A 27,807-nucleotide genomic window follows, 5' to 3' on the forward strand; every position below is an offset into this window, starting at 1 on the left:
ACCTCTGACATTGACCATGTGACTTACAGATGGTCATATGTTCTTACTGTCCGGATCATCTCAAATCAAGCTTGAGAACATGATGATCAGGCTTTGTGCAAACTTGTGGAGTTCATGTAGCTCAAGTAACGCAAACCAGATAAGACATTCTGATTTTCATTTTTTTAAAACTATCTTTTCTTTCAGATTGTTTTCTTTTTATATACACCACTGTTTAAAACTTTGGGACTAATTGTTTATGAAAGAAGTCTCTTATGCTCACCAAAGCAGCATTTATTTGATCAAAAAGATAGTAATCAATGTTAAAATCTTTTTTAAATAAAATAAAATAAAATATTTTTGTGGAAAACGTGATGCAGGTTTTTTTTTTTGTTTGGGAGGGGGGGGGTTCTGAAAGAAAATTCAAAAGAGAAGCATTTATTTGAAATATAAATATATATTAACTGACATTTCGCTTTCCTTTCAACCTGACTGTGTGCAGGATTCAAAACCAAACTACATGCAAACAACAAGGCACACACACCATAAAACTGTGCAATGTTAAAAGGCAAAATGTTGAAAGGCAATTGAGATATGATAGTTATGAGAAGAAGAATGTTCCTGTTCAATGCGCTGTAGCTGTACTAAACCCACAGTTACACCACACCAAATGTCAAAGTAAATGCACCCCTTGTAAAGACATAAGGCAGGTCACAACCCTTATATACATACATACATACATATATATATATATATATATATATATATACAGTATTCCATTTTCTCAAGAAACATAGATGTGAAAGAATGTAGACTGGTTTGCAGTCCATACGGGACTGTCTTGAAATGAAAACTCAGCATGCTGAAAAAAAGTTGGGGTGGAGCAGGAATGCCACAAGATTTATCATAAGGAATGAGGTAAGAGCTTTTTAGACTTCCTCAGGATTGTGATTGGTGGATTCATTTGAACATGCTCCTCCTGAAACTTCTGTAAGGAGGGTTATATCCACAGTTGCGTGTGAAGTCACAGGCAAAACCTCACCTGTCCATTCAGATGAAAACAAAACAGAACATAACCAAGAAGGACATATGATCTCGCTTAGCTCACATCTTTCAAATACACCCATTGTTCATGATGAGCTGACTGACAGGACAAACGTACTTCTTGATGTTAATATGAACCAATAGACAAAGAAAATACACATGGACAGAGACTTTTTAGACAGTGGTATGCCGCAGGACGAGCTTTGTCTGTGCTGACCAAACAATGGAAACTCAGAATCATTCAAAAATTAGCCTATGACTTATTTCGTCCTGTGACGGACCACGAAGAGTCATGCATTACATCTGACCACACTTCAGTCAGATTAAGTTATTAGCTTATTATTATTAACTTGTGAATTTTAACACTTCCCTTGTGAAAAAAAAAAAATAGTTGACTGGTCTTCCAGGCTGGTTTTAGGTGGGTTTTGAGGTCGGTTGTTTTGCTGGTCCAAGTCATGCTGCTCTTTAAACCTCCATATATAGCCAGCTGGTAAGTGGTTTATTGTTCTACATACCTAAATTTTACATCATTATACACGTTCCTCCTCAAATGAATATTTAGAATGAGCTCAAGTAATTATAAGTATAATTAAATATATAATTTACATTTTATACTAGAATTCGCCGAAATAACCCTAAAAACCAATGTAAACCCAAAATAAATCAACGAGTCGAAGTACAACGAATTGTCAGAAATCTTTCCAGGTATCGTTAAAGCAAACAAGTACTGTAAACAAAGTGAATGTATGGTAAATAGTGCGGTAAATAAGGAGGGTTTATACCCCGCCCTAGAAGTGGATGCATCATAAGCAGATCTGGAGACAGGCAGAATGTGAACACGCTCTCGCGCAGCTGGCGCTGAAATGTAATAATGACTTTGACAAAGATAAAGGCAGAAGTTTGGTAATAGATCAACTCGGTTCCGCTGTCCGCTGAGCTTTGATAGCAAGAAATCCGCTTTAACTTTCATGTTCTGTGGCGAGGAGAGCGACACGGAGTCGTCCGCGTGCGGGTGAGTTTTGACGTTAGCAGATCCGCTAAAACGCTCCTTTTTATTTGCTTTACAGCTTTGTTTAAATAAAGGTGTAGACGGGTTCTTTACAAATGCTGCTTCAGCGAAAGTTAATGTGTCTGGAGGGTGCCTTTTCGGCATTTTACCGGTCAGAAGTAAAGTTAGTTTGGTTAGTATCTCTTCGGCGGCGTCACCTGGGTGAGAGGTACAGTCACAGATTTCATATGTCATAGTTAAAATAGTAAACCGATTCAGGAAATACATGCAACCGGTAAGCTGATTCAGAAAAATAACTAGGCTACTCCTAGTCGCTGCCATGGCTCGTGTTATTAGAAGCTTTTTATATTAATGCATACGTGTTCTTAGTGTGTAGCCTACAATATCTATGTTAGAATTTATAATGCAAGTTTGGTGTGAATAGTATATTAACGGGTATCAGCTGTTCGCCATTTTTGGTTTCACATTCTGTAATTTGAATGAATCCTCTTTAGGTTGTACTTGTGGTCTTTGTTATCAGGTTGTGACCTGCCTGATCATGTCTGTACAAGGGGTGCATTTACTTTGACATTTGGTGTAGTGTAACCGTGGGTTTAGCCTACAGCTACAGCACATTGAGTTCATAGTATGAGCAGGAACATTCTCCTTCTCATAAAGTGTATAATTTACTGACATATCTAGCATATCTTCATTGCCTTTTTACTAAACACATTGAACAGTTTTATGGGGTGTGTGTCTTGCTGTTTGCATGTAGTTTGGTTTTGATTGCTGCATAGGTTGAAAGGGAAGCAAAATGTCAGTTAAATAAAAATATAATATTTTTAGGGAGTCGAATGACAGCTGTTCAGTTAAAATGCATTAAATGACCTTTAAACATCCAGTTCCAGCTCTATGAATCCATCTATGTCAATCTATGAATCCAGCCTAAACAAGAATTCATAATGTAACTTAAGATTTTTCCTTTCAGTTACAGCTTCCTTATGCCCCTAAACTTCATTTGTTGTTACACTTGTAATTTAGAAATGATATAAAGTGTTTGCTTTCATCAGTGATGCTTTGTAACCTAAATGTATTCAGACTGTTCCCTGAAGGGGCCGAAAGTGCAGATGAAGATTAGATCAGTGGCCACTTCCAGGAATGTTTCTTAAGACCTGTTTGATTCTGAATGCCCTTTCTCAGAGAAGGCCAAAGAGATCCTGGAAAAAAGAAAGTCATCCTTATGGATTACATGAGTAACCGTGTACTAGGAAGTAACAGTAATGACCAGTCATGAACATGTATTTTGAATTTTTATGATTGGTTATGGTGGCACTTTTGCTTGGTGTTGGGTGAGCATGCCATGCCAGAAAACTAATGTGAAACTTCGAACATTAATGTCTTTAGATAATTAAATTAGTTAAATGCAGTATGTGCAGTGCCAATCTATTCTATACATTATAATGTGATTTTTATCAAATGTTTTAACTTTTTTTATGCATCCTCGTTTTTTAGCGCGTTGTTACAGGAATTTTCATTTTTGGGGGAACTATCCATTGAATTGCATGACGCTTGGACCCTGAGAAAGACAGCAAATGTTGCTTTAACCTTCCTTATTAACAAACGGTTTTAACTGTGGAGTCAGAATCAGGTTTCATTCCTGCCTGGGTTTGAATAGCGTGTAGAATGTTAGCATGATTACGGAGAAATTGCATGCTCTTAGGGAATGTTGCCTACAGTCTTCTTCAAGTATGTGCTTGAGCCTAGAACATCCCCAAGATTAGGTTTTGTAGGTTGTGGCAGTGCATTTGGCTTGGAAAAATTAAAGTACAGTTTCTTGCATCAATGATTTTCTTTGTATATTAAATGGTGCTTAAATTTTAGCATTCCAAAGCCCGGTTTCACAGACCGGGCTTAGACTAAACCAGGATTAACTCTTAGTTTAATTAGGGAATTTAAGTAGCTTTTATAATGTGATTTAGAAAAAAACAATACTGGTGTGCATCTTCAGACAAAACAATAACCCTGACAAATTTTAAGATTTGTCAGTGTAACTGGCTTTCAGTTAAAACAGCTCAATCATGCATTTTAGTTCAGGACCAGCTTACAGTCTGTGAAACCGGGGGCAAAAGATTTTAGAATTAATGAGGGCGCACGTTTTTTTATTCTTGTACTTCTCAAGTCATTGTGCTGAACAGTAGTACACTCTTAAAACGGATGTGTTAAAAACAACACAACCTGTGTTATATCTTAACACACCTGTGTGTCTAGTTAAGGACAACACATTTTGTGTTACTTTTAACTCAACCAGTGTGTTATTCTTCTTAACACAGTTAGTGTGTTAAAATATTTAACACACTAACTGTGTCATAAATCACACAATTTGTGTCATATATGTGCTATTTTTGACCAGTTATAATGAACGCAAAACAAAAAAGCTTTTTTTAAAAAAATATTTATTAAAACTTAACTGCTACATTTTCACAAAGTCAACATTCACATGTCATTTGAATTTCATAAAGACATTTTTAAACAATTTTATATCTTGGATTTACAAAAAGGTTTTCTTCGTAGGAAATCATGTGAAGAGGTTTTACATCAGCAGCATTGCTCAGATTAATCACTTTGTAATCATTTGTTCTTTGAACTGCATAAGCATACAAATGTGGGTGAAAGTACATTTGTGATAGAATTCTAAGAAAAACTAAAACAATTTCTTTTTCACATTGTGGAACTATGTGTAAAACTTCACCAAAGAGACGCTCTTCTCTTAAGTCACAGTTTAAAGCAAGTACACAACCAGTTTGAAAAGTCTGACCAAACACACCAACAGAGTGAGAAACATAAACAGTGCTACATGTGTCAAGTTCATAGCCAAAGTCTCTCATGTTTTCAACAAACAGAACACTTTTTTCCAAAGATCCGACCATGACTGGAAAAACATTTCGGACAGTAATTTTTTCTGTTAATGGACTTCCCAGTTTCCAATGAAACATAGTCTGAACCTGACTCTTGTAGGCCAATGTCTTACTAATATTTACAAAATTACATACAACTTGTGCTTGTCTTTTTAGAGGACCATGCTTTCCCTCAAATCTCATGCACCAAAATTTAGACAGTGGGCCAAATTTTATCATCATTCGCCAGTAATGACTCATAAAATGATGCTTTGGTATTAGTGATCTGTTTGGATATAGAGTCTTAAACATATTATGGTGATCAATAACTAGTTGCTTTAAAAATACAGCCAACACTTCTAAAACAACCAATCAAAAAATGAAAAAAAAAATTTCTCTAAGGAGAAGGAACAATTTCCAGTGACTATCACCTTCACTTATAAAATTTCCAATCAGGAAAGGCAAAAAAAGGATGAGACACCACATTTGACTGGCATTTTGCTTAATGGGGTTCTCTGATGTTCTTAAATTATGAATGTCACTAGGCTTGTTTTTCTCGTTTGTCACACCATAGTCAAAGCTAATCATTCGGTCATTCATCTGGTCTAAAGTGAAAAGTTTTTGCTCACAGATGAAATGTTGTAACATTAGTTTGATCTCGAGTGGAGCCACACCCTCTAAAATGTCATGCATAATGTCAACGCAGACATTATCGGTAATATGAAAGTACTCTAGAGAGTTTAGGCAAGAGTCTGCTTTTATGCCTGTTAAACTAGGATTTTTAAGCTTGACATGTTCATTGTAATTAACTTCATTGCGCAACTCGACACAATCGTCATCAAATATACCCTGCATCTCATGTTTGTCAATCAGACAGAAATGACACGATTTGTTGGCTGCAAAACTCTCCAAATATCCTCCAAGTGAATGGCAGGCCAGATTATCAGCAGTAAATAAGCATATTGTGCCAAATAACACTGAACTTTGGCCATTTATCTGAACTTCTAACCCTCTGGTTTCAAGAAATTTTATATCATCCAACAATGGCTCAAATATTTTGTTGAAACCATATACTTCTTTGTCAATGGAATTAAAAAGCAAACATAGGTGGATGTTTTCAAGAGATGAGTTAAATCTAGCAGGTAAATTCCTCAAACAAAAATAAACTGCTCCCATTTTGTGAACTTTGGTTTTAGAGCCTAAAGGATTTGTTGTTTCAAAATCATCAAAATAAAGTTGAATTTGTAAAGCTTGAGGAAATCTACTGTACAATTTGTGATTTTTAAAATGTGAGCCATCACAGTAGTCACGCAATTTACCATCACTTTCGTTTGAAACCACAAAAAGCTTCTGCATTTGTTCATTGTCAAAAAGAAACTTCAGTGTATCAATAATAGATATGTATTGACATGTATCTGCTATTAACACTTGAGTTAATTTACCTTGCTTTCTTGCAGTGTCACCTCTGTTTCCAAGGAAGATTTCTGTTGGCTTGATAAAAGAGTGGTTTTCAGCAAAATACTTGGTCATTTTGTAGGGGGTATCAACTTCCTCAAACATATTTTGTCCTCTTTCAAAATCTTTCATCAAAGTCTGCAATTCATCATTGGGTACAGAGTTACGTTTAAGCAGAGATGTGGTTCTCTCTTGCAAACAGTCCAGGGTTTCACAGAGTAGTTCTTTTGTGCATGTGATGCTTCTTTGCACATCGGTCAGGGTACAATTTGAAGAGGAGTACATTTTTGCAACAAATGCTGCTGCACAGCTTTGGTAGTCAGAAGTCCTGCAATTACTGGAGCCATCAAAATTTGTCTCTAGAATATCAACAGCAGCAGAGCAAGATGCAGCTGAGAAGTCCTCACTCATGCTGGTGTCAGAGTCTTGTTCTAAATGTACTGGGTTTGCAGCTTGAGCATGCTCTCTATTGAGATGTTTAGCATACGAATTGAAGTTATGGTATGTTCGTTGACAGTTGTTTTGACTACAAACAATTGTATAATCCTGTCCATCAGAAAGTGCATGGACATGCCTAAGATGACTTAAAAGTTTCCGTATGTCTTTCGAAGTAGATTTTTTGCACTTCGGACATATGTACATGGTGGTACAATTTAGGAAAGTGCTTGAAGCTTTGAAATAAGCTCCACAACTTTAGATCTCTTCCCACCAGAGAATGGAATGTCGTACACATTTTCAAAGAAATTAAAGACAGATGTGAGTTGGACAGGATATTCTACATTGCAAACCCAATACATTTTAAACAGCTTGTCGATGGCACACGTCAGACTGTTATCCTCAAGTGGAATGGTGACTTTGTCATTCTCCGCCACAATGATGTATTGCGCTGTAGAACTTGGGGCTCCTAAACAGACAATGTGGGGTTGATGGCTTTCCACCATTGTCTGGGAATTATCCAGGAGGCTGGAGATGCTGGTTCCAGCCTGTAAAAATAAAAGTACATTTTATAAAATCCATCAACACAGTTCAAGTGACTGAAGTTTCTCTTTTAAATTCTGTCATTAAGTACTCACCCTTATGTCGTTCTAAACCCATAAGACCTTCGTTCGTCTTAGGAACACAATTTAGGTACGACATGAGGGAGAGTAACTGATGACAGAATAAATTTTTTTGGTCGAATATACCTTTAATTCATCTGCATTAATTGAACTATAGGCCAGGGATATTTTCTTATTTTTGTTCAAAAGAAAACAGGCATGCATTATTTTATCGGAATGTTATTGGATTATAAAAGCTTAAGATGTAAACAACGACATCAGCTGATTTGAAAAAAAAATATCCCGATATGCCTTGCAGATAAGTCGAAAAGCTCACATATGCTCAGGGTGTGCTAGTGATAAAATCACGTAAGTAGTGTTGTCATTCTTGAAGCAAACTTTTCCCTGAGTGATGATTAGCTTTACGGTTTTGGATCACTGCATTTAATTTGAGAATGTACATACAGAATGAAACATCCAGCATGACAGAGTAAACAGTCACTAGCATGAGCTGCAACAACAGCCTGCCCTGGGTCCTAATGCCCATTCGGTAATAAATAAAATGAAAATACACAAATAACTTTAAGACACTTGGCAAAAATGAGTTTAAAAATATCTGCAAAAATCTATCATGCATACCTAAAAAACAAAATAAAAAATTTTAACAGTATAGTTTTATGCAAACTGAGTCATATAATTTAATAACATCACAAAGTGCTTGTACCGAAAACTGACAAACATTAATAAAGCTAACATAAAAAGACAATCAAGTTGCTTACTGGCTTAATGTCCAGGAGATAAGCAAGGGCCGACTTTGTACTGCATTTGGCCCACCCTTTGCTCCTTCCTGACGCAGGGGGGGGCAGCAATGTAATAAGAATTTGAAGAGCTCTGTAACATGAATCTGTAGTATGATAGAAAAACACAAAATATAATGACATTTTTCATGGCTGGTATAATGGCTGACTTTAAACTCCAAACTTGCCTTCAGAGAACTACTAAAACTAATGGTGTCCACTGAAAGAAAAAACACATTTTGACAGAACGAGCAAAGTAGCCTACCTTCACTCTCATTATCAGTTGGCATGACCAGAGGATTTTTCACTGTGGACATCTTTTGCAATTTTGGAACAATATTTCCTTCCCATTTTCGAAGAAAGAGGTCAGCCTTCCCAGGAAACATTTTTCCAAACTCAGTGTCAAGCTACAACACAGGACAGAATACACAATTACAACAATAAAACATAACCAAAAAAAATAAACAAAATACTGAGTCTTTTCGAGTCAAGTTTATGCAATTTTAACTTCAGAGAGGCATTGTGGGCCATTCCAGGTAAAAAAGTAAAAAAAATAAAACAAAAAAAAAAAAGATTATGGCTAAGGATTACGAAGACAAACATTTTATATATATATATATATATATATATATATATATATATATATATATATATATATATATATATAAATTGCATAGATGAATCTCTCACCATAAAAAAAAAAAACATCTACAAAAAAAAAAAAAAAAAACAAAAACATTTTGAATTCATGTGGACTTAATATCTACCAGCCATGTCCCTTTGCTGACAAGTCTATTCATACCTAGCTATAAGGAAAAGCCATGCAAAACACAAGTCCTTACCAAGTATAGCATGTCTACAACGAGGATATTGTTCAAAAATCTCTTTCACTGTTGGGGACTTGTTTGCGACCCATAACCTGCGATTACTGTACGTTTTCTCCATGCCCAATTTGATGGTATTGAGGTTTTCTGGAGATGGTTTCATCCTTTTGATCACAGTCGTCCACTCCCGAGAGGACTCCTCCTCTCCTTCAGCAGGTACCTCCAAAGTGATAGACACTCCAGAGGAATCACTGAATCGACTACGTTTGCGCTGGTAGCGACGCTGATCATCATGAAGTTTCCTCCGTAGATTTCGAAGTCTCATCTCAATAAATCCACTGTGGGAGACTGGGTCATAGAAATGTTCCTGGATAAAAAGCGGAGGATAACAATTGTAACCTTTACAAGAACCCATGATGTGTGACGAGCAAACCAGCAGAGTGGATGTACTTTTAGTGTTATTGTAATTGTAATATTGGTAAAAAAAAAAAAAAAAAAAAAAACTAATTACAGTCACCAGAATTTCCATTGATTTGTAACCTGTTAACTAATTAACATACCACACTTAATATTTCAATTTGCATTTATTTAAAGTTGGCTTTGGGTGTTTTAATAAATGCAACTTACAAATCCTTCATTCTCTTCTCCCATCTTGATCTTCAGAGAAGGAAAGAGTGTTACCACACTTTCTGCCAACATCCGTTTCTCTTCATTACAAGGGTAACTATAAGCAAAACAAAGACAAAACATGTAAGAATTACCCAATTCAACTCGTACATAATACATTAAAATAAAATACAGGAACCAAATTCAGTCAGTTTTCTCTGCTGCTGATCAGCAGTTTGTTTTATAAGTTTTTTTTTCCCAATTATGTTCAAATTATTAAAAGTAATCAGTGTGTTTTCAAAGTATTCAACATCTTTAAGTTATCACATTCACAGTTGTTTTAGTTAATTTCTCAACTGTAAACTTACAATCCACTTTGTTCCACCAACGCACTGACCCCTATCTTCACAAGGAGCTTTCTTGATGTCTCTGAAAGCATTCCTGAAGCTTCATAATCCTTATATACACTCGGACCTTTGCTTTCAATTAGTGCTCGCATTGTGTCTACATCAATTATATTACGTTGATGCTGGAAATATAAAAAGCACAAAGAAGTTCTTATTAGATGAGTTAGTGATTCAGTTACTCAAAGTCACTCACTTATATTGCTCCAGAATGAATCAGCAGTTTTGAAAGAACTGATGAATGATTCACTCACTGATACAAGTGTACAGACGATTAGTTTCTGTGGAATGGGCAAACAAATTCAAACAGAGTGATACAAATATTGAAAAGAGTGCTGTTATTTCTGCACTCAAGTTTTATATACAAACCTTCTGCTGACTACTTGGACCAGCTTCATGTGTGTTCTTTGGTGCAACTTCAAAAATAAAAAATAAAAATAAAAAAGTTAAAATATGTTCAAGTATATTACAAGTAATGATGTATATGCAAGTCCTCCATGAACATACATTCTGTTGATGACTTGGACTGGCTGCATCTACATCCAATATTTCATCCTTAAAGGACAACAAATGTAACAAAAAGAAGTACAATAATAAAGATATGAAATAAAATATTATGTTATGCACAAAAAGTTTAAAGTGATCTTTTACCAATTGATAAGTTTAACTTAACTAAAGTTTTCTGTTTCTGGTCTGAATAGCTCTCAAAAAAAAAAATCAATGTCAAAGATCCAAATGTCATTTTTATTAATATTTTTATTTATATAATATATACATATGAAATCAGGGTTACAATGTACGTGTGACAAAAGTTTGACGTGTAATACTATAGGCAAATGCTGAAGCATTTTATGGTGGATGATCATAAAATATATACAAAGTTAAACAATCCTAAACTAGTAAAGTGTCTTTACTATTGACATGTTAATATGAGTTTTCATTAGCTACCATTATGTACCATGCAAATTAAAAAAGAAAGTGTAGATAAATACTTTACATTATCATTTGTAATCATCATCCCACGTTTGAATGGAAATGCCACTTAAACGGTTTCTTACCATGCTCAAAATTGAAAAGCAATATTAATATTTAATGCTTAAGAAAAGTACAATAATACTGGAATCTGTATGCATGACACACAGGTCACTTATTATTAGTTATGTTACTGAAAAGGGAAATGACATACCAATGCACGTGATCCTGATCCACTTCTCTTAATCGACTTAAACAAAACTTGAAACTTGTCCAAGGTTTCCACTTTCTCAGTTAGGTCTGTGTCAATAAATTCATTAAAATCAGCGTTAAATTTTAAAATTCGGTGGTACTCTGCAGCACAGGGGAGGAGACATTTGGAAGCATCAATTATTTCTGCTGCACTCTTGAGATGCTGCAATTTTTTGCATATCTCCTTTTCATCAAGTAGTACAGCCACCAGTGTTTTTGGAGTGTCCTCCATTTGAAGCTGCAAAAGGGCAAACAAAAACACCAATCTGTTATATAATGTTACATATATTGATTAAGCATAGTATTCACATTCATAATGTAAAGGAGTAGTTAACAAGCTGTGTTAGAATGAACAATATCCATTTATTTACGAAAACATCAAGCTAACATAATACATTTCCGAGATAAACCTAAAGCAATCTTTTGATCTCCGAAAACCTGTCGTTCATTTTCAATGAAGAGTCTTCCTGAATTGGGTACTTCATACTACTTTAACTATTTCTGCCATATATTGGTATATGGTTAAAAAAAAAAAAATTTAAAGTAGTGTGCTAGTACGCGATTCCGAATCTGTTTGTCTCAAATTACAATGCACTCTCGATTTTTTTTTTATATTTTAAGAGAAGTGACCATCCCGGGGGAGCGCGAGACCCTGAGCACCCCAGGGATCTGCGCTTCTCTTAAAATGATGTTGAAAACAACACAACCTGTGTTGAGGACAACACATTTTGTGTTACTTTTAACTCAACAAGGTGTTATTTCTGCTAATTTTCTACACACCAATGTGTTATCATTACACAATTTGTGTCAATTACGTACACGAAATGACACAAACTGTGTTAAAATAGTCAAATGAACACATCCTTTTTTAAATTAAGACGTAACGTAACGTACTCGAATGTCGAAGTCAATCAAATTTTTACCGTTACCTTGATAAATCATATTATTATTTAAGGGCATTTAACTACACATTAATAAATTCTGTTGTTTAATGAAAGAGATGCGACAGATAGCAATGGTTACCACTTTGTCAAACCTGTTAACGAGCTGCAGCGTTTTATCAGACATCATGCCATTTGCAACAAATCAAACAAAGAAAAACAATACTCGTTAAAAACGAGTTCTCTCCAGAGAGTGAGGGACAAACTTACCAAAGTGTGTGAGGAGAATTAAAAATAATTTGTGAAGCACTAACGTTAACTATCAGACGCGGTTGCTGCCTTGTTCAACACTGCCTCTCGGGCCAAACGGAAAATACCCGCACACAGTAACGTTAGAGGTCGCTAACTAAATGCACATTTGACCGTCTAAAAAAATAACAATAAAATACATTTGACAACTTATATTTGACAATTTCTAATAAAAAATAAACCGAAATACCTGACGTGTGCATCCAAGTCGTCCATCTATGGAAAAAGAGGCGCGAACTTGCTTCTTGAGGCGCGGAGTGACGTTGCAGCAATGTGATTGGATGATAGTTAACACATATTGTGTTGGACGCACTGTGTTGTTTCTCTCTCTCTCTATCCTTTTCTTTTTACACATGATCAACTTAAAATTACACAAAATGTGTTAAAATAGCCATAACACAAAAAATGTGTTATTAATTAACACATCCTTTTTGAGAGTGTAGGAAGACCAGGTAGTGCACACACAGTGTGCATCAGTGGGGTTTTTGACTATTTTGACTAACTAGGGTAAATCCCTTGGAGTTAGACTCATTATACATTTCCATTATGACTCAAGGAATGTCCTTCAATGTAAGCTTGTGCCCCCAAGGTGTTAGTCTCATTTTACACATTTAAACGCAAGCATTTTTAAAGTAAACTACAGAATGTGTTAAAGGTTTAGAGGCTTGTCATTTGAGAAAAACCTGCAATCAGTCAGTTTCTTACAGGGGGATGGGCGGCTTCCTGCATGTAGCGGCATTCCTCAGGAGTGACCTTTAAGATCTCTCACACTCTTTGATGTCACTGTGTTTGTTTTGGTCACTTGGTGTTCCATTTAGCTGCCACATGGGAAAACTCCACCCAACTCCACCCCAGATAATTAGTTTCAGTGATAGGCTGGTAATGGCCTTGTTTTTGTTTCACGTTGCCAAGCTGTATATGTAAAAGATGAGCATAAATAATTTTTGTTCACATTTCTTCCTTCACAAATGCAATACTGGTCAAAAGTTAAAAGCATTCAGTTGATCAAACGTGTCTGTAAAACTTTATATTCATCAAAAAAAAAAAAAAAAAAAAAAATAATATATAAATAATTAAAAAAAAAATATATATATACACTTTTCACAAAAATACATTGTAACACATCTGTTTTCAACATTGATAATAAAAAAAAGAAAAAGAAAAGGGAAACTCTGTGTTTTCGGTTCCAATAAAAGACAAAACTAAACCTCTCTAAGTTACTATAGTAACTTACTCTAGTCGGGAGCAGGTTTTCTTTCTTCAGTAAACCCGGAGTTTCTTTCGGTCTCCTCCCCCTTTTTAAAGCGTAAGTGATGTTTAAATACCTCATTCATTCATTCATTCTTTCATGCTGCAAAAATGCTTTTATTACTGAGATGTTTGCCTTATTTCAAGTACAAATATCCAAAAATTTTTAAATCAAGATGCATTTTCTTTATATAAAAAAATAAATTAATAAAATTGAACATTAATTTTGTTTCCTGGGGGGAAACAAGTAAAATTATCTGCCAGTGGGGTAAGAAAAATTATCTTAATGCAAATGGAAACAAGATTATTTTTCTCACCACACCACTTTCATTTTCATCATGCAGACACTGTAAATGTGACAAATGACGTCTTTTTACATGGAATCCTGTAAATGAGGAGGCTGCATTCATTCGTGGGGAGTTACATCAGGAGAGGATTTTATTTTATTTTGCCATATCCACATGCATATTTATTTGAGCAGTACCACTTTAAAATGACGTTCATCTTGCTGTGACCTCTGAAAGTAACCTAATATTTAGAATTTCCTTTAGGTTTTCCAGTGTGGTTGGATGCATTGATGACATGCATATTCTTATCACGACTTCTGAAAATACTTTGTGGAATGGAAGTATGCCAGATGGAAGGGTAGTGCGAGATAGGCTATACGCCATAACCACCACAGCAGCTGTTAAATAAACACAAATTATTCACAATTAATTTGGTCATCTTTATTTCCTACAAATACAAAGGCAACAATTATTCTTTTCCCTGTTGGATTTTAATATTGGTATTGTAAGAGTACTCCTCTTCATCTGTCAGTGGTGCTGGTGCAGGTTCTGCCTTCATTTTATGAGTCTCTGGCTTCTTGCTGTTGGCTGAGTAGAAGTCAAATGTTTATTTCATTACACTAATTAAGAAATGTATGTTGGATTAGGGAACATTTAGCCTAAGTGGTTGAAAAGAGCATTAGATTGTGGAAAAAGCCACTGCACATTGAAATAAACACTGAATGATATTTATTGAATATGTCAAATGTTTGTAAAGTCATGTCTACACCCTTAAACCTTTTACACTTAAAGCCTTACCTGATTGAATTGGTTTAGGGGTTTTATCCTGCTGCCAATTATTTAATTTTTTTCTAACCAGTTTTCACCTCTGATTTAAGAATTAAAGTTACATTTTGCGTAGTATGCAGAAGTCTTTTCTTGGGCGCTGTTGCCATGGTGAATCATCATTTCGGAGCTCCATTGATCATGGCTTTTCATAGCTGTGGTGCAGGCATTAAACTCAGTCAACATACTCAGAGTAGATTGAACTAACACCATTCAGCTGTTCTGAAACCATCAGAACAGTTTTCTATCTCAGGGTAAGTCAACTCGTAGTTCAAGTTTTAACTCTGAGTTTGTTGAACCTCCTTTCTTGAATACACCCCTGAGCAGCAAATCAGCATGTTAAAATGAAGGATCATGTGAGACTGGACTAATGACTGCTGAAAATTCAGCTTTGCCATCACATGAATAAATTACATTTTAAAATATATTCAAATAGAGAACAGTTATTTGAAATTACAAATATATTTAACAATATTACTGTATTTTTGATTTAATAAATGCAGTCTTTAGCAGCATGGTACAGTAGTCGCCTCACTGACCCCAAAATTTTGAATGGTATTATGCTTAGTCATTTGGACCTGCTTTTTTTTTTTTTTTGAGTCAGTTTGTTGGTGATCATGTTTTTAGGGTGTTTGACCTATACAGAAATGTGTAAGTGACCTTTTTTTTTCAAAGACGCTCTCTTAAAAATGATTTAATTAACATAAATGTCATGCAGTCACCATGCACCTGTGCCCGGGTAGTTCATCACAGAGTTGGCGGCTTGCTTTTTGTTTAACCCCAAACATTATTATTCATCTCTTACAACAGCAGTGGACTTGAAGTCACACAAAAATTATCATCAGTGAGTGGGTGTATATATAGACAGTGCTTTTAATCTTAACTGGAGCTATATATAGTGTGCTCTGTTCTCATTCATACATGCAGGCACACACATGTTATGGTTCAGCTTTTTGGTTTCTTGTTCATATGTACTGATTTGTTGACTATAAAACAGTAGTTTTCAGCTGGTTTGTCACTGGTCTATTTATTGGGTATGCGGGCAGTGCATAATTAGCTGCATTTTGTATTTAGCATAGTTTGGTTGGCAAAATAAATAAACATTTAAGGTTTTAAGAGTGTTGGTAAGCACAACATCAAAAAGGATTTGCATCCAATCAAACTTATAGATTTCTCTATATATTCATCTGAAATTTGACAAATTGGTCAGATGCGTGACACCCATTCATCCTCAAAAGCCATTAACCAAATTATGCAATGTTATAGAAAATATGACTACGTTAGATACAGGTTCAAATGCTTTGAGGGTAAGCATGGTTCGAGCATAAACAACAAATCATTGATCACTGAGAACAGGAAACTATAGGTAACTCAACATATTTACAAAACAAAATTTGTTAATTTTCCTATTCAGCATGTCATCTGTACATTTTTGCATATTGTTGGACTTATAAGGATTTTCTGTTTAGTTTGTACAGTGTGCACCTTTTCTGTGTGTTGTGTTGGGTCATTAATTGTTGAACCATATGTCATTGCAGGGTTACCAGTTAAGTGATTTAATGCAAGTTTTTCCTAATTAGTGAATTAAATACTTACATTTTGATTTTCTCTTTTTATTTAGAACTTGCCAAAGCAAGAGAATAAGTTTGGCATCAGTACAGAAATGGCTTCATATCTCATAACAATTGACCAAAGACATGAAAGCTAATGTAATACCCATAGTTCCATCTCTGAAATTGTGAAAACAACCATATGCACACCTGTAACCGCACATCAGTTGGATTCTGTATGAATGCACATATGAACGCAAGTTATGTTGCATGGCAGCTAATTGTCAACTCTGCTCTGCTTTGCATTTTGCCTAAAGACAGAACAATGGATTCTTTCTTGTTTTGACTTGTTCTGGACATGTCGAGGATGCTCTAAATTCTCATGACTTTTAAATTCACCTTTTCTCACTTGTAAAAAAATCTAAATCTATCCTGCCTGCTGATAGCTGTGCAAAAATACAAATAAATACTCTTTACACACAAATGCATCTACAGCAGTAGCACAAAATATCTACCACCGCATGCTGTATTATCCTATTTTTTGGCATGGCCTAGTTTCTATGGTTTCTGCTTTGGATTTTGCACACTGCTGCTTAAGTTCCTTTCCTGACCAACAGCAAGATGATTAACCAACAAGTTAGTTGGTTTTAAAACCAGGAAAGTTCTTTCACACCCATAGATGTGTTTAAATGTAAACAAAGTTAAAGTGAACCTTTAATTTAATTAAACATTTTTTTTATATACTTTATTTTTTGACAGATTTTCTGTTTTCGTACACACAAATTGATAACGCAACCCAAAATATCTACAAGGAGACACACTTTCACAGAGAAAAAAAAAAAAAATTGCAGTAATAAAATAAAAAAATAACAGTTAACGATAACAGAACCGCGTGGTACAGATATAAGTTGAGGTCCACTTTGGAAGTCTAGCCATTGCTTGTTTGAAGTATAACAATCCCATTTACTCCAATAATTTGTTCTTCTGTAACCGGAGAGAGAAGGTCATTTTTTTCCATTTTTTTTCATATTTGACTGAAAATACTTAAAAGATGCATTTTGGGAGGGCTTCTCTTGAGCCAACATCTAGTTACTGCTTTCTTACATGCAACTAAAGACATCTTCAGGAGATAATTATTACACTTATTCAAACCCTTCGGACTCCGGAGTGACCCCTAGACACATAATGGCAAATGACCTATCTATGTTAAAGCCTATTATCCTAGATATAAATTGTCCCGCCCTTCCTCATAAAGATTGAATATGTGGACATAACCAAAAAAATGTGGGCAGAGTCAGAACCGTTTGTAAAGGGCTAGAGAAAGGATCAGTGTGAGTCTTTAGTCTGTTGATGTGAGGTGGAGAGAGATTCAGTTCACTGTTTACACAGCAAATGTAGTGTTAATTATTAATAAGAGACTTCACCTCCTGGGGACTCTTTAAGCTACTTGGTGCACTTACGGTCAGAGAGAAGAGAAGCAAATGCACTAAATGTCTGGATTGTACTCACCAATGCCCCTCAAAAGTACTTTATGCCCTGGACATGGCTTAGAAATGTTTATAACATTTAGACATTGTTGTTCATTTGTAGTTTATGATAATAATTTTTTTTTTTTCAGCAAAATATTGAAATTTTAGGTTAATTTTATATCTAAAAATAATTAGTTTATATATTATGATGAAAAACTTTGTGTGTGTTTTTTTTATATATATATATATATATATATATATATATATATATATATATATATATATATATATATATATATATATATATATATATATATATATATATATATATATATATATATAATATAATATATAATATAATATAATATAATATATTAGGGATATACCGGTATCAAATTTTCCTGTTGCAATTAATTGATAATGCTTTTGTCACGGTATACGGTATTATCACGGTATTGAAATTTAGTTTCAAAAAAGTGGTCATAATACAGTAAAACAGGTTAAATAACTTTTTTCTTATAACAAAAATAACTGAACATTTAAATACAATAAAGCAATACAGAAAAAAAATATAAAGCTAAAAGTTTTACACCTTAAAGTGCAAAAGAACTATAAAGACCAGTAGGTATCACTTTACAATAAGACCTCATTAGTTAACCTTAGTTAATGCATTAACATTCAGGGCAATATTCAAGGCAAGGCAAGGCAAGTTTATTTATATAGCACAATTCAAACACAATGGTAATTCAAAATGCTTTACATAAAAGAAAGTTAAAAAAAAAAAATCATGAAGAAAAATAACCACAAAAATAAAACAAGCAATTTAAGAACTTTGAAAATGATTTAAAAATTGACTTAAAAAGAATTTAAGACAGTTTATAAATATAAAATGATTTTACATAAAATACAGTGCAATACATAAAATATAGTGTAATCAGTTTGGACATCACATAGTGCTCATTCAATAAATGCACAGCTAAACAATGAGCAATAGCTACATTTGCTATTATTATTATTTGCTAAGTTATTAATCTTTGTTAAAAAAATACAAGACTTAGTTCATGTTAGCTCATTAAATAACACAGTTGCAACTTTCAATTTTAACAATGTGTTATTAAAGAGCAGGTCATATGGTATTTTAAAGTGTCCCAATATTGTATTGGAGTCCCCTACATCAGGTTTAAATGCATCTAAGGTCAGAAAACATTGTAATTTTCTCAGAATATACATTTAATATTAGAGTCATTTGCCAATGATTAGGAAATGATTCGTTTCAAGCAAGTTCGAAGCAAGCCCCTACCTTCCTCAAGCCTACTCTGCTCTGATTGGTCAGCTGGCCAAACCTGTTGTGATTGGCACAGAGATGAGTCCTTGAGCCAGTTAGCCAGCGCTACCATTGACAAAGCACCTTTACATAAAACAATAATATAGTCAATCCGTTCTTATAATGACATAAAATACAAAAACACTTATGCAAGCGAATCGTGCCCACAGCTAAAGTTTAGCTGCTAAATTGTGAACACTAGGTGGATACGTTAGCCGAGTGCTAACGTGACTAACTGATTAAACAATACAGTTTGTAAACCAAAATATGTCTACTGTAATGTTTGAAGAACGACAGACAAAAGACGCTTGGTCTTAACTTTTAATCAGAACGCAGAACAGTTGCATCACAGGAGCACCAGCCGAAATCACTCATCTCTCCCGCATTAACCCTGTAACTGCCAGTGCAGCACAATAAACAGCAGTTTCACAATTATTATAAAGTCTGTGTACTACACTACATTCTTTATTATTAAACAAAGTAATTAGAACAACATCAGTCTACAATAATCTACAGTAATATCGTGCTTTACCTGGAAACCTAAAGCTGCACTAGGTATACATCACATATTGGCACAAAAAACTGATATTTTGAGCACTCAATTGAAAATGTACACCTAACGTATCAATCGTACTACTTACAGGTCATGGTTCAGAGAGCTTGTTAGTCCAAATTAAGAAGATTAGAAGCCAACGAAGATAAAAGCCCAGATTAGAGAAGCAGTTCTTGATAAAATGACAAGCACACAACAAAAGGCTCGAATTGTATTTCTGTGGTATCCTTGAACACCGCGTCTTCTCAACATGATGTAAACGAACTAATAGCAAAAGTGTTTGTGGGCAGGTCAGACTCTGTTCGTATTTCGCTGGCAGGCGGGGATTATGCAAATGTGTTATCCAGTGATGTATACCGGTAACAGGCAAAAGATTTGAAAATGTAACGACTCGTAAAGGCGACTCTGAGTCGACTCTCTCTTTTGAGAGACAATATCTTTATTTATCATGCACTTTTTTGATTAACAACTTTGCAGATTTTTTCATTTAAGGATAGCTACGTTATAAACTGCAAAAGAGAGATTTTTCAAAAACCTTAATGACCTGCTCTTTAAATATTGGAATACCTAAGATTAATGAATGTTCAGAATAAATTTTCATTGGCAGTTTAACTAAAGAAGCCCTAATGTAAAGTGTGAATTAACAATAAAGAATCAAAACACTTTCAAACAATATCTAGGGCATGTTGTAGTCCAGATTTAAAAAAAAAAGGTTTGAAAATGAATAGCTTATCAAGTCTAAATATTTAAGTATTTGGCTCTGTGATGAACACCATAACAAATCCATAAATCTGAATGGCTATTTAAAATTATTTAAATGTGGTTTAGAAAGTAGCAGCTGCTTTATTTATGGGGTTTACAGGGTAAGGGCTGCATTTTAGCGCTATCTGCTGTCAGAGAGGGAATGTGCTTTTATTCAGCTCGTCTCTCTCATGTTCCCCCATGTGCTTCTCTTACGTGCTTGTTTACATCAGAGCGCATGCTTCTTTCAAGCAGCATACAGCGGTGTTGTGCATTTTGAGCAGTTGATGGGAAAAGTATTCTTAAAATGCATTCCAAATTCTGAATAATTTGTAATGTATAATTATTCACGGTATTTAGAAGTGCCCACGATAACAATATCGTGCATATTCATTACCGCGATATCGCATTACGGAATACCGGCACAAGTCTTATATATATATATATATACTGTTGTCATGTTCTTATGAAAAAAACAGAAGCCTGATATATTATGTGTGCTTTTAGTTTTTTCGATTTCAATTTGTCACTTTGTGATTTGCATTGTGAATATGAAGAAATTTGGGTTGAGTCACAGTGGAAGAGGGTGTGAAGGGAAGAGAGAATTCTTCGCTAATAATCTCAGATTTTGTTTAGCTTTAGAGCTCGATCTGCCTTTGTGAAAAGTAGTACTTACACCAGATTTTCAGTCACCCAAAGATAAAAGTGGTATTTTTCAAGCAAGTAATTTCAAACATGGCCAACAATTAATTGAGCTCAGACCACCTGGACTAATCCTCAAGTGTGAACAGACTCACCATTTCAGGCTCTTATGTTCCCTCAGATCTTCCATGTATACATTATTATAGCAGCAGCAAAACATGTTTGTTTTTCTTTCTCCCCAGATCTGGATTTCCTCTCCACATCATCCATGTTTCTGTGATTCGCTCTTTTAGTGTGTCAGGATGGGCTAAAAACAATTGCTAGCACCTGCGTACCATACACCTGGACCCTCCAAAGTCTCGCCTGTGCACAGGTAAACAGGTACACACTGAGTAATTCTTTCAGCTGAGAAAAAAACTATTCTTATTGTATCATTTGTTGTATACAATGTTTAGTCATAATTCATTAAAAGACCTTTTAAATGGTTTATGATTTAATTCAGGAATATTGGACATTATGCATTTTTCAAGTCAAAACATAAAGATGATGCCGTTTCTTGTTGGAAATCAATGACTCTGTCATTGACTGGCTCATATGTAGTCTTTAAATTACCACTGATCCCAGAGGCCAGCTGGCCCATGAGGCCACTCTAAATATAGTTCTTTGTGTCGTACCTGCAACGCTAGACTAAACTCGCATTCAGCTCTGTTCCATAGGAAATACTTGGCCTTATACTGATATCCCTTAGTCAGTTATAGAAGAGGGTGTGGGTTATACAAAGAATAAGACGGGAGTGAGCGGAAAGTGGGCCAGGATAGAGCAGAAAGAATGGAAAAGTAAGCTGAACTGAAGAATGTGTTGTTGAATAAATGAGAGAAACCATGTGCAACAGAGCAGAGGGGTTGCTGGGAGACAAAAGCAACGAAACAAGAGAAAGAGGGAGGAGATGGTGAAAGAGAAGCAACAGATGGATGAGAAAATGACATGTTCAGGTTAAATAAAAGAAGTAATATCAGTCTTCAATAAGTGTGAATTGTCCGAAATGAAACCTTTCTAATATTGTTGGAATTTTAAATGGCAAAATGATTCCAAGTCGTCCCAAAGGAAGTGTTCTTTATGCAATTGTGGGTTAACTCTTATATAGAGTTAAACGTAAAGAGGTTCACATGGTTTAATTTTAGCATGCCGTTCTAAAATTAAAACAGCCAGGCTTGAAATGGGGCCAAGTCCTTCAGGTAAATGATAGCTTTGTGTCCACCGCTAGTTTGTCTTCTCGGTTTGCACTTACTATTAGAATGCAGTACTCAAACACTTTAGTTGCCAGCATGTGCACAAACAAACTCTGAAGCATTGCACGTTTTATCATCAAACAGGATTTGCTTTATGGTTATCTGTGTGACACAAATTTTTTTTTCGGGCATGTGGTTGAGTAGAAACCTTCAGCTGAAACTGTCAGTTGAACATTTCTGGAGAGAGATGCTTGAAGAATCTGTCCTAGGAAATGGAAACTGTTTGGATGATCTACATTTAAATGTTTTCAGAGAAATTTAGTTGTTTGTGTGTGTGTGTGTGTGTGTGTGTGTGTGTGTGTGTGTGTGTGTGTGTATATATATAATGGAATAGTTCCTTTTTCTTCCCTATTAACAAAAATGTTAAACCTCCAAGAGGCAAGGCACGTAAAAATTATTGAAATATATAATATTATAATCAGATATTATCTTGTAAAGTCATGTTGGTCAATCACATCTTTAGTCTGCTAGTGTTTCCTCCCATAAATGTCTTTACTGTCACTTTATCAATTATCATCAGAATTAATGCATGCTTGTTGAATAAGTATTTAAAAAATGCATTATGCCACAAAAACAGTCAGTATCACTACAGTGACAGCATTTAATGGGAACGAAGCCATCTGTGTTCAGCTCAATCTGTAATTTGCAAACTAAAAAGTCACACATTGGCTCATAAAAGTTTAAGAACCAATGGCTTCCTAGTTATTTTTTAGTGTGTAGTCCTGAAAGTAGTCCCTCACATGTCCTTATCTATGTCTCTGCTGTTTAGGCGGTGAGTCTCGACACCATGCAGGGACCTCGGAGGAAGGTGAAGGTCATGGTGATGATGACAATGGTGTTCATCTTCATAGTGGTGGAGGTCTCTCGCAATGCTGGTAAAGGCGACGGCAGCAAAAATAAGCAGCTGGTTCCCACAAAGCGTTTCTGGGCAAAAGATCTCCCCAGTGATGCCTACTGGAATCGCAGACAGCAACAGCTGAACTACATCAACAATCGCAACCTAGAAAAGCTCAACTTCACGACTGATAAGCTTCCAGACTGGCTAAACGACACAGTCAGCGTGGACTCCTGTGAGCCAGACTTCAGGGTGACCACCCAAGTCAAGGATTACAACTCGCTACCGGATCGCTTTAAGGACTTTCTGCTTTTCATGCGCTGCAGGTCCTATCCCATCGTGATGGATCAGCCAAACATATGCAAAGACCCACCGTTCCTCCTCCTAGCTATCAAATCTTTAGTCCCGCACTTTGATAGACGTCAGGCCATCCGTGAGTCGTGGGGCAAAGCTGGCCTCCTTGCAAACAGAACGGTTGTTACAGTGTTTCTTCTTGGAAATGCAGCCACAGAGGACCACTTTCCTGATCTTTCAAAAATGCTTCTCCATGAGAGCTCCATGCATGGAGATATTCTCCAATGGGACTTTAGGGACACCTTCTTCAACCTCACCATCAAGGAAGTGCTTTTTCTGGAATGGCTGAACACCCGCTGTCCTGGAGTCAGTTACGTCTTCAAGGGCGATGACGATGTTTTTGTTAACACCATCCGCATTATAGACTTCCTAAGCAATCTTTCTCATGCCAAAGCCAAGGAGCTGTTTGTAGGAGATGTGATTACCAATGCTGGTCCACACCGGGACAAAAAGGTCAAGTATTTTATCCCGGAAAGCATGTACGTTGGAACATACCCTGCTTATGCGGGTGGGGGCGGTTATTTGTTCTCGGGACAGCTGGTCCAGAAACTTCATAATGTCTCGAAGTTGGTGCCCCTCTACCCCATTGATGATGTCTACACAGGTATGTGCCTTAAGAAACTGGGCCTTGCTCCTGAGAAGCACAAAGGCTTCAGGACCTTTGATATCGAGGCGAAATATCGCGATAACGCCTGTGCCTATAACAGCCTGATGCTGGTCCATCCCAGAAGTCCTCAACATATGATTAAAATCTGGGCCTGGCTGAAGGACCCAGCTTTGAACTGTCAGTGAACTGCTGATCCAGGGTTTTGGCTGCTTTAAAAGGATAGTTCACCCAAAAATGCTAATTCTGTCATCATTTACACACCCTCATGACATTTTAAAACTGTATGATTGACTTTGTCGTTTCTTTCATTCGTTTGACCAGAAAAAACTTTTTTTTTTTTTTTTTTTTTGTGGTCCCCATTAACTTTCATTATATGGACGTCTTTTGTGTTCTGCAGTTTGGAACAGCATGAGATTGAGAAAATGATGACAGAATTGTCATTTTTGGGTGAACTAGTTCTTTAACATTTTACCATTGTTCTAATGTGGTTTTATTTAGCATCTTTATGGAATTAATTTCATATCAAAGGTCAGAAGCGATGATGAGCTCTTTAGATGGGTGTATATTTCAAATGTAGCTCTAAATTGCTACCCACATAGTATTCCATTGGCTTGACTTTTTGTCAACAAATTCTGCTGATAATGTTACAAGTATTTATACAGTGCTCTGTGGTTGTGAGAGGATTGTGGGAAATGTAGTTCAGCTGGTCTGAACATGGCACAGACAATACACAGCACACCTGAGCATAAATATCTGTCGATCGTTTTGATAAAATGTGGTTTCTTTTTCTATAGGAGAATTCTGTTGGATTATGCTAAAGTGAACAGAAAAGTTCTATTCAGCCATCACAAGCTTAATTCATACTTGCTGCTCTAGTTCTATGTAATATGTAGAAACATATTGCCTTCCTGTTTATATTATATATCATATTGCTACAGCCCATGCTCCTTTAGATTGAGTAGTTGGCTCATTTTAGAGCCCTGTTTGTGGGGACAGCAGTTTTGGATACCAACTAAATATAGGTTGCCTACCCAAACCTCTACATGTGTGCTTTTGACTTCATGCATTACTTTTACTTCTAGATTATTTGTTCTTTTTTCACGAGCAGACAATCAGTTGCAAGTCATAAAGCTTTGTATTAACAGATTAGCCAAAGACCAGGTCATTGTGTCAAAGAAATGTTTAAAATGTACAAAATCATTAACTCCTTTGCTGAAAAACTAGACGATATGCTTGCTCCCCTTTCAATCTGATTCTCAGGATGTTTTTCGAGAGTTTTGGTCAAACTTGCAAATCAGAGATGATAAAGTTCAGAGCTGTGGGTTTTATTTTCCATTTAAAATCCAGGCATCCCACAATTTACCTTTTTGACTAAGTGAATGAAACTTTGCAGCCAGTTTTCGTGATCATGCTGTCCTTGCTTTTTTCCCTTCTATAAAGAGGCCAGGAACCGGGGTCTCAGCTGGATGACTTTATTACTGAATTTTACACAGTGGCCCTCAACTAAGTTACAGTGACCCCTGCTGGTCTGCATATGTTTTTCTTTTCTTTTTTAAATAAACACTGGACCTTTATTTTTCACATTTGTCTTAAGCTTGATTGAATATTTAAATCATGTCTATGGCCTGCCAGTCAACTAGAAATACATTTTTTCTGTGACTGTTCACCATCAACTGTGTCTCCTATTAAAGACACTTAGGCCTAGTAATTTCCTGGGGTGTGCTGACTATATCCGCTCTATAATCTGTTACTCTTTGTTTTGCCTCATTGGTTGATTGCTGAAGAGCTTAATCAAGTTTGTGTCATGTAGTGTATATGTAGTGTCACAATTTGTAGTGTTTAATATTACGTTGTCCACCCAGTTATGAGGAATGAGGGCTAAGGGTGTGTGATTTTTATATTGTCTCTCTTCTAATAGCAAGACAAGCACACCGTTTAACAGCCTGATGTAGTGTTTGGTGAGAGGAACAAAGTGTTTACATGAGTTCATGAACAGTACAAAAAGCTTGTATTTATAAACTACAATTTTACCCATGATGAAGGTAGATTATGCAAGTTTTTATACACTGGTATTTACTGTACTCCTGTGAGATCTCAAACTCTTCAAGCTGTTGTTGTTGCTCTTGCATCTGTGCATAACATTGACGAAAACAAACTCTCGTCTCATGTTGTTCACAAACGTTATGTTTATGTATTAGAAATTCTTTTAAAAAGCAATTTAGTTTCTTTTGTTACTGACTTGAAAATAGTTCTTTATTTCCATCATAAGATATTTGAATGTTAATATGATGGCTTTAGTTGTGCATGTATGTATGTATATTTATGTGTATTTATATTGATGTGTATGTATAGGCTGAGGAGTATGATCATGAAAATCCTGTTCTAAAAATGAAATCTTGATTCTGTTTGTATTTTTGAATCATCACTCAGTAATGTGTCTATATGGAATTTATGAGACATTACTTTTATTTCACTTTTCCCACAAAAATATTTTTAGAACAGTCAAATTACTTTTTTTGACACATTTATATGCTGATTATTTTCTGACAACACCTCTTCCCTAAAAAACACATTGTGAACTACACAAATGTTATTACCAAAATGTGCCTGTTAATTCTGATTGTTAATCATTGTCGGTCTTTGTAATTGAATATGCACATTTGTTTTTCTCATGTTTATGACTGCCTTTTTTAATTTAATTCTTGTAACAAGTGGAATAAACTGATGTCTTGTACCGCTGTCATTTCTGTCTGAGTGTTTGTACTCTTATTCATTTTGTGTTCAGTTCTGCTATTAGATTTAATCTTATTAAAATTTGATAAATCTCTCTCTCTGTCTGTCTGTCTGTCTGTCCTACTTTTGTGTGTGTGTAGCTGTAGTTTATTTTTACCAGCAGAGGGCATCTTTGTGTGTCTTATAGCATCAGTATGCCTGAGCTTTCCTGCTGTGGATCATTTTTGTCACACCATTTTGTGACATACATTATCAGTAATTTCTTAAAGCTTGATGTCACCCTCTCTTTGATTCACTAAGGTACTTTGTCATGATCAGTTCTGTGAAACTTGAATCTTGTTCCAACATGCAGCGTAATTTCTTCTCTGACATTTAATTATAGCGGTGCTCACAAATCATCTGCGGCTCTGTAAGCGATCTAGAGCTCAGCTAAACACTGAATTTTCATACCTAACTGCTCTTAACATGTTCTCTGTACTGCAAAAAGCGCTAAATCTTATTCACACTTCTTTGTGTCATTTACTGCCTGCTGAGATAACAATGCAGTATATGCACTTTCTTGTTGGTTGCTTAGAAAAAGAGAAAAATATAGATTTGATGTAAATGTAGATGTAAAATGGCTACCATGTGTTGGACATTTTTTTTCTAACATTACGATTTTATGTAATGTATCTTTTAAAAAGTATATTTTCAGCTTTTCACTCAAATTGATATTCTAATAATATAAAATTACTTTACAGTTTAAAAGTTTGGGGTCGATTAATGAATTTTTTTATTTTATTTTGAATTACTAATTAAAATAACTCTTTTTGGCAAAGCTGAATTTTCATCAGCCAATACTTCAGTCTTCAGTGTCACATGATCCTTCAGAAATCATTCTAATATGCTGATTTAGTCCACAAGAAACA

General features: G+C 35.4%; 2 protein-coding genes across 4 annotated transcripts; one reads left to right on the forward strand and one right to left on the reverse strand.

Annotated features, from left to right (window-relative positions):
* The first annotated feature begins 1,807 nt into the window (after positions 1-1,807).
* LOC109088493 (N-acetyllactosaminide beta-1,3-N-acetylglucosaminyltransferase 2-like) lies at positions 1,808-26,909 on the forward strand. 3 transcript variants are annotated; one of them, XM_042742252.1, is made up of 3 exons: positions 1,808-2,035; positions 21,324-21,462; positions 23,140-26,909. In XM_042742252.1, the coding sequence occupies exon 3, from the start codon at positions 23,158-23,160 to the stop codon at positions 24,349-24,351; it is 1,194 nt and encodes a 397-aa protein (XP_042598186.1). In that variant the 5' UTR covers positions 1,808-2,035; positions 21,324-21,462; positions 23,140-23,157; the 3' UTR covers positions 24,352-26,909. The 3 variants fall into 3 exon arrangements, with proteins under 3 accessions (XP_042598186.1, XP_042598185.1, XP_042598187.1); XM_042742251.1 differs by having other exon boundaries at positions 1,809-2,035; positions 21,324-21,454; XM_042742253.1 differs by lacking the exon at positions 1,808-2,035 and adding an exon at positions 2,073-2,240 and having other exon boundaries at positions 21,324-21,454.
* Positions 8,924-12,874, reverse strand: LOC109048828. The gene is made up of 6 exons (XM_042742255.1): positions 11,215-12,874; positions 10,398-10,583; positions 10,283-10,309; positions 9,993-10,153; positions 9,646-9,742; positions 8,924-9,385 (listed from the first exon to the last, which is right to left on the reverse strand). Exons 1-6 carry the CDS (start codon positions 11,482-11,484, stop codon positions 8,987-8,989), a joined length of 1,140 nt encoding a protein of 379 aa, XP_042598189.1. The 5' UTR covers positions 11,485-12,874; the 3' UTR covers positions 8,924-8,986.
* Positions 26,910-27,807: the final 898 nt, after the last annotated feature.

This window comes from Cyprinus carpio, chromosome B17 (genome assembly GCF_018340385.1).
Source record: "Cyprinus carpio isolate SPL01 chromosome B17, ASM1834038v1, whole genome shotgun sequence".
In the NCBI taxonomy this organism is placed as follows: Eukaryota; Metazoa; Chordata; class Actinopteri; order Cypriniformes; family Cyprinidae; genus Cyprinus; species Cyprinus carpio.

Coding starts and splice junctions, on each gene's coding strand:
- LOC109048828 (XM_042742255.1), bottom strand. CDS start 11,484: ATGGAGGACACTCCAAAAACACTGGTGGCTGTACTACTTGATGAAAAG. Junction 10,310..10,397: donor GTCCAAGTAGTCAGCAGAAG/GTTTGTATATAA, acceptor CCCATTCCACAG/AAACTAATCGTCTGTACACT. Junction 10,154..10,282: donor TCGTCTGTACACTTGTATCA/GTGAGTGAATCA, acceptor TTATATTTCCAG/CATCAACGTAATATAATTGA.
- LOC109088493 (XM_042742252.1), top strand. CDS start 23,158: ATGCAGGGACCTCGGAGGAAGGTGAAGGTCATGGTGATGATGACAATG.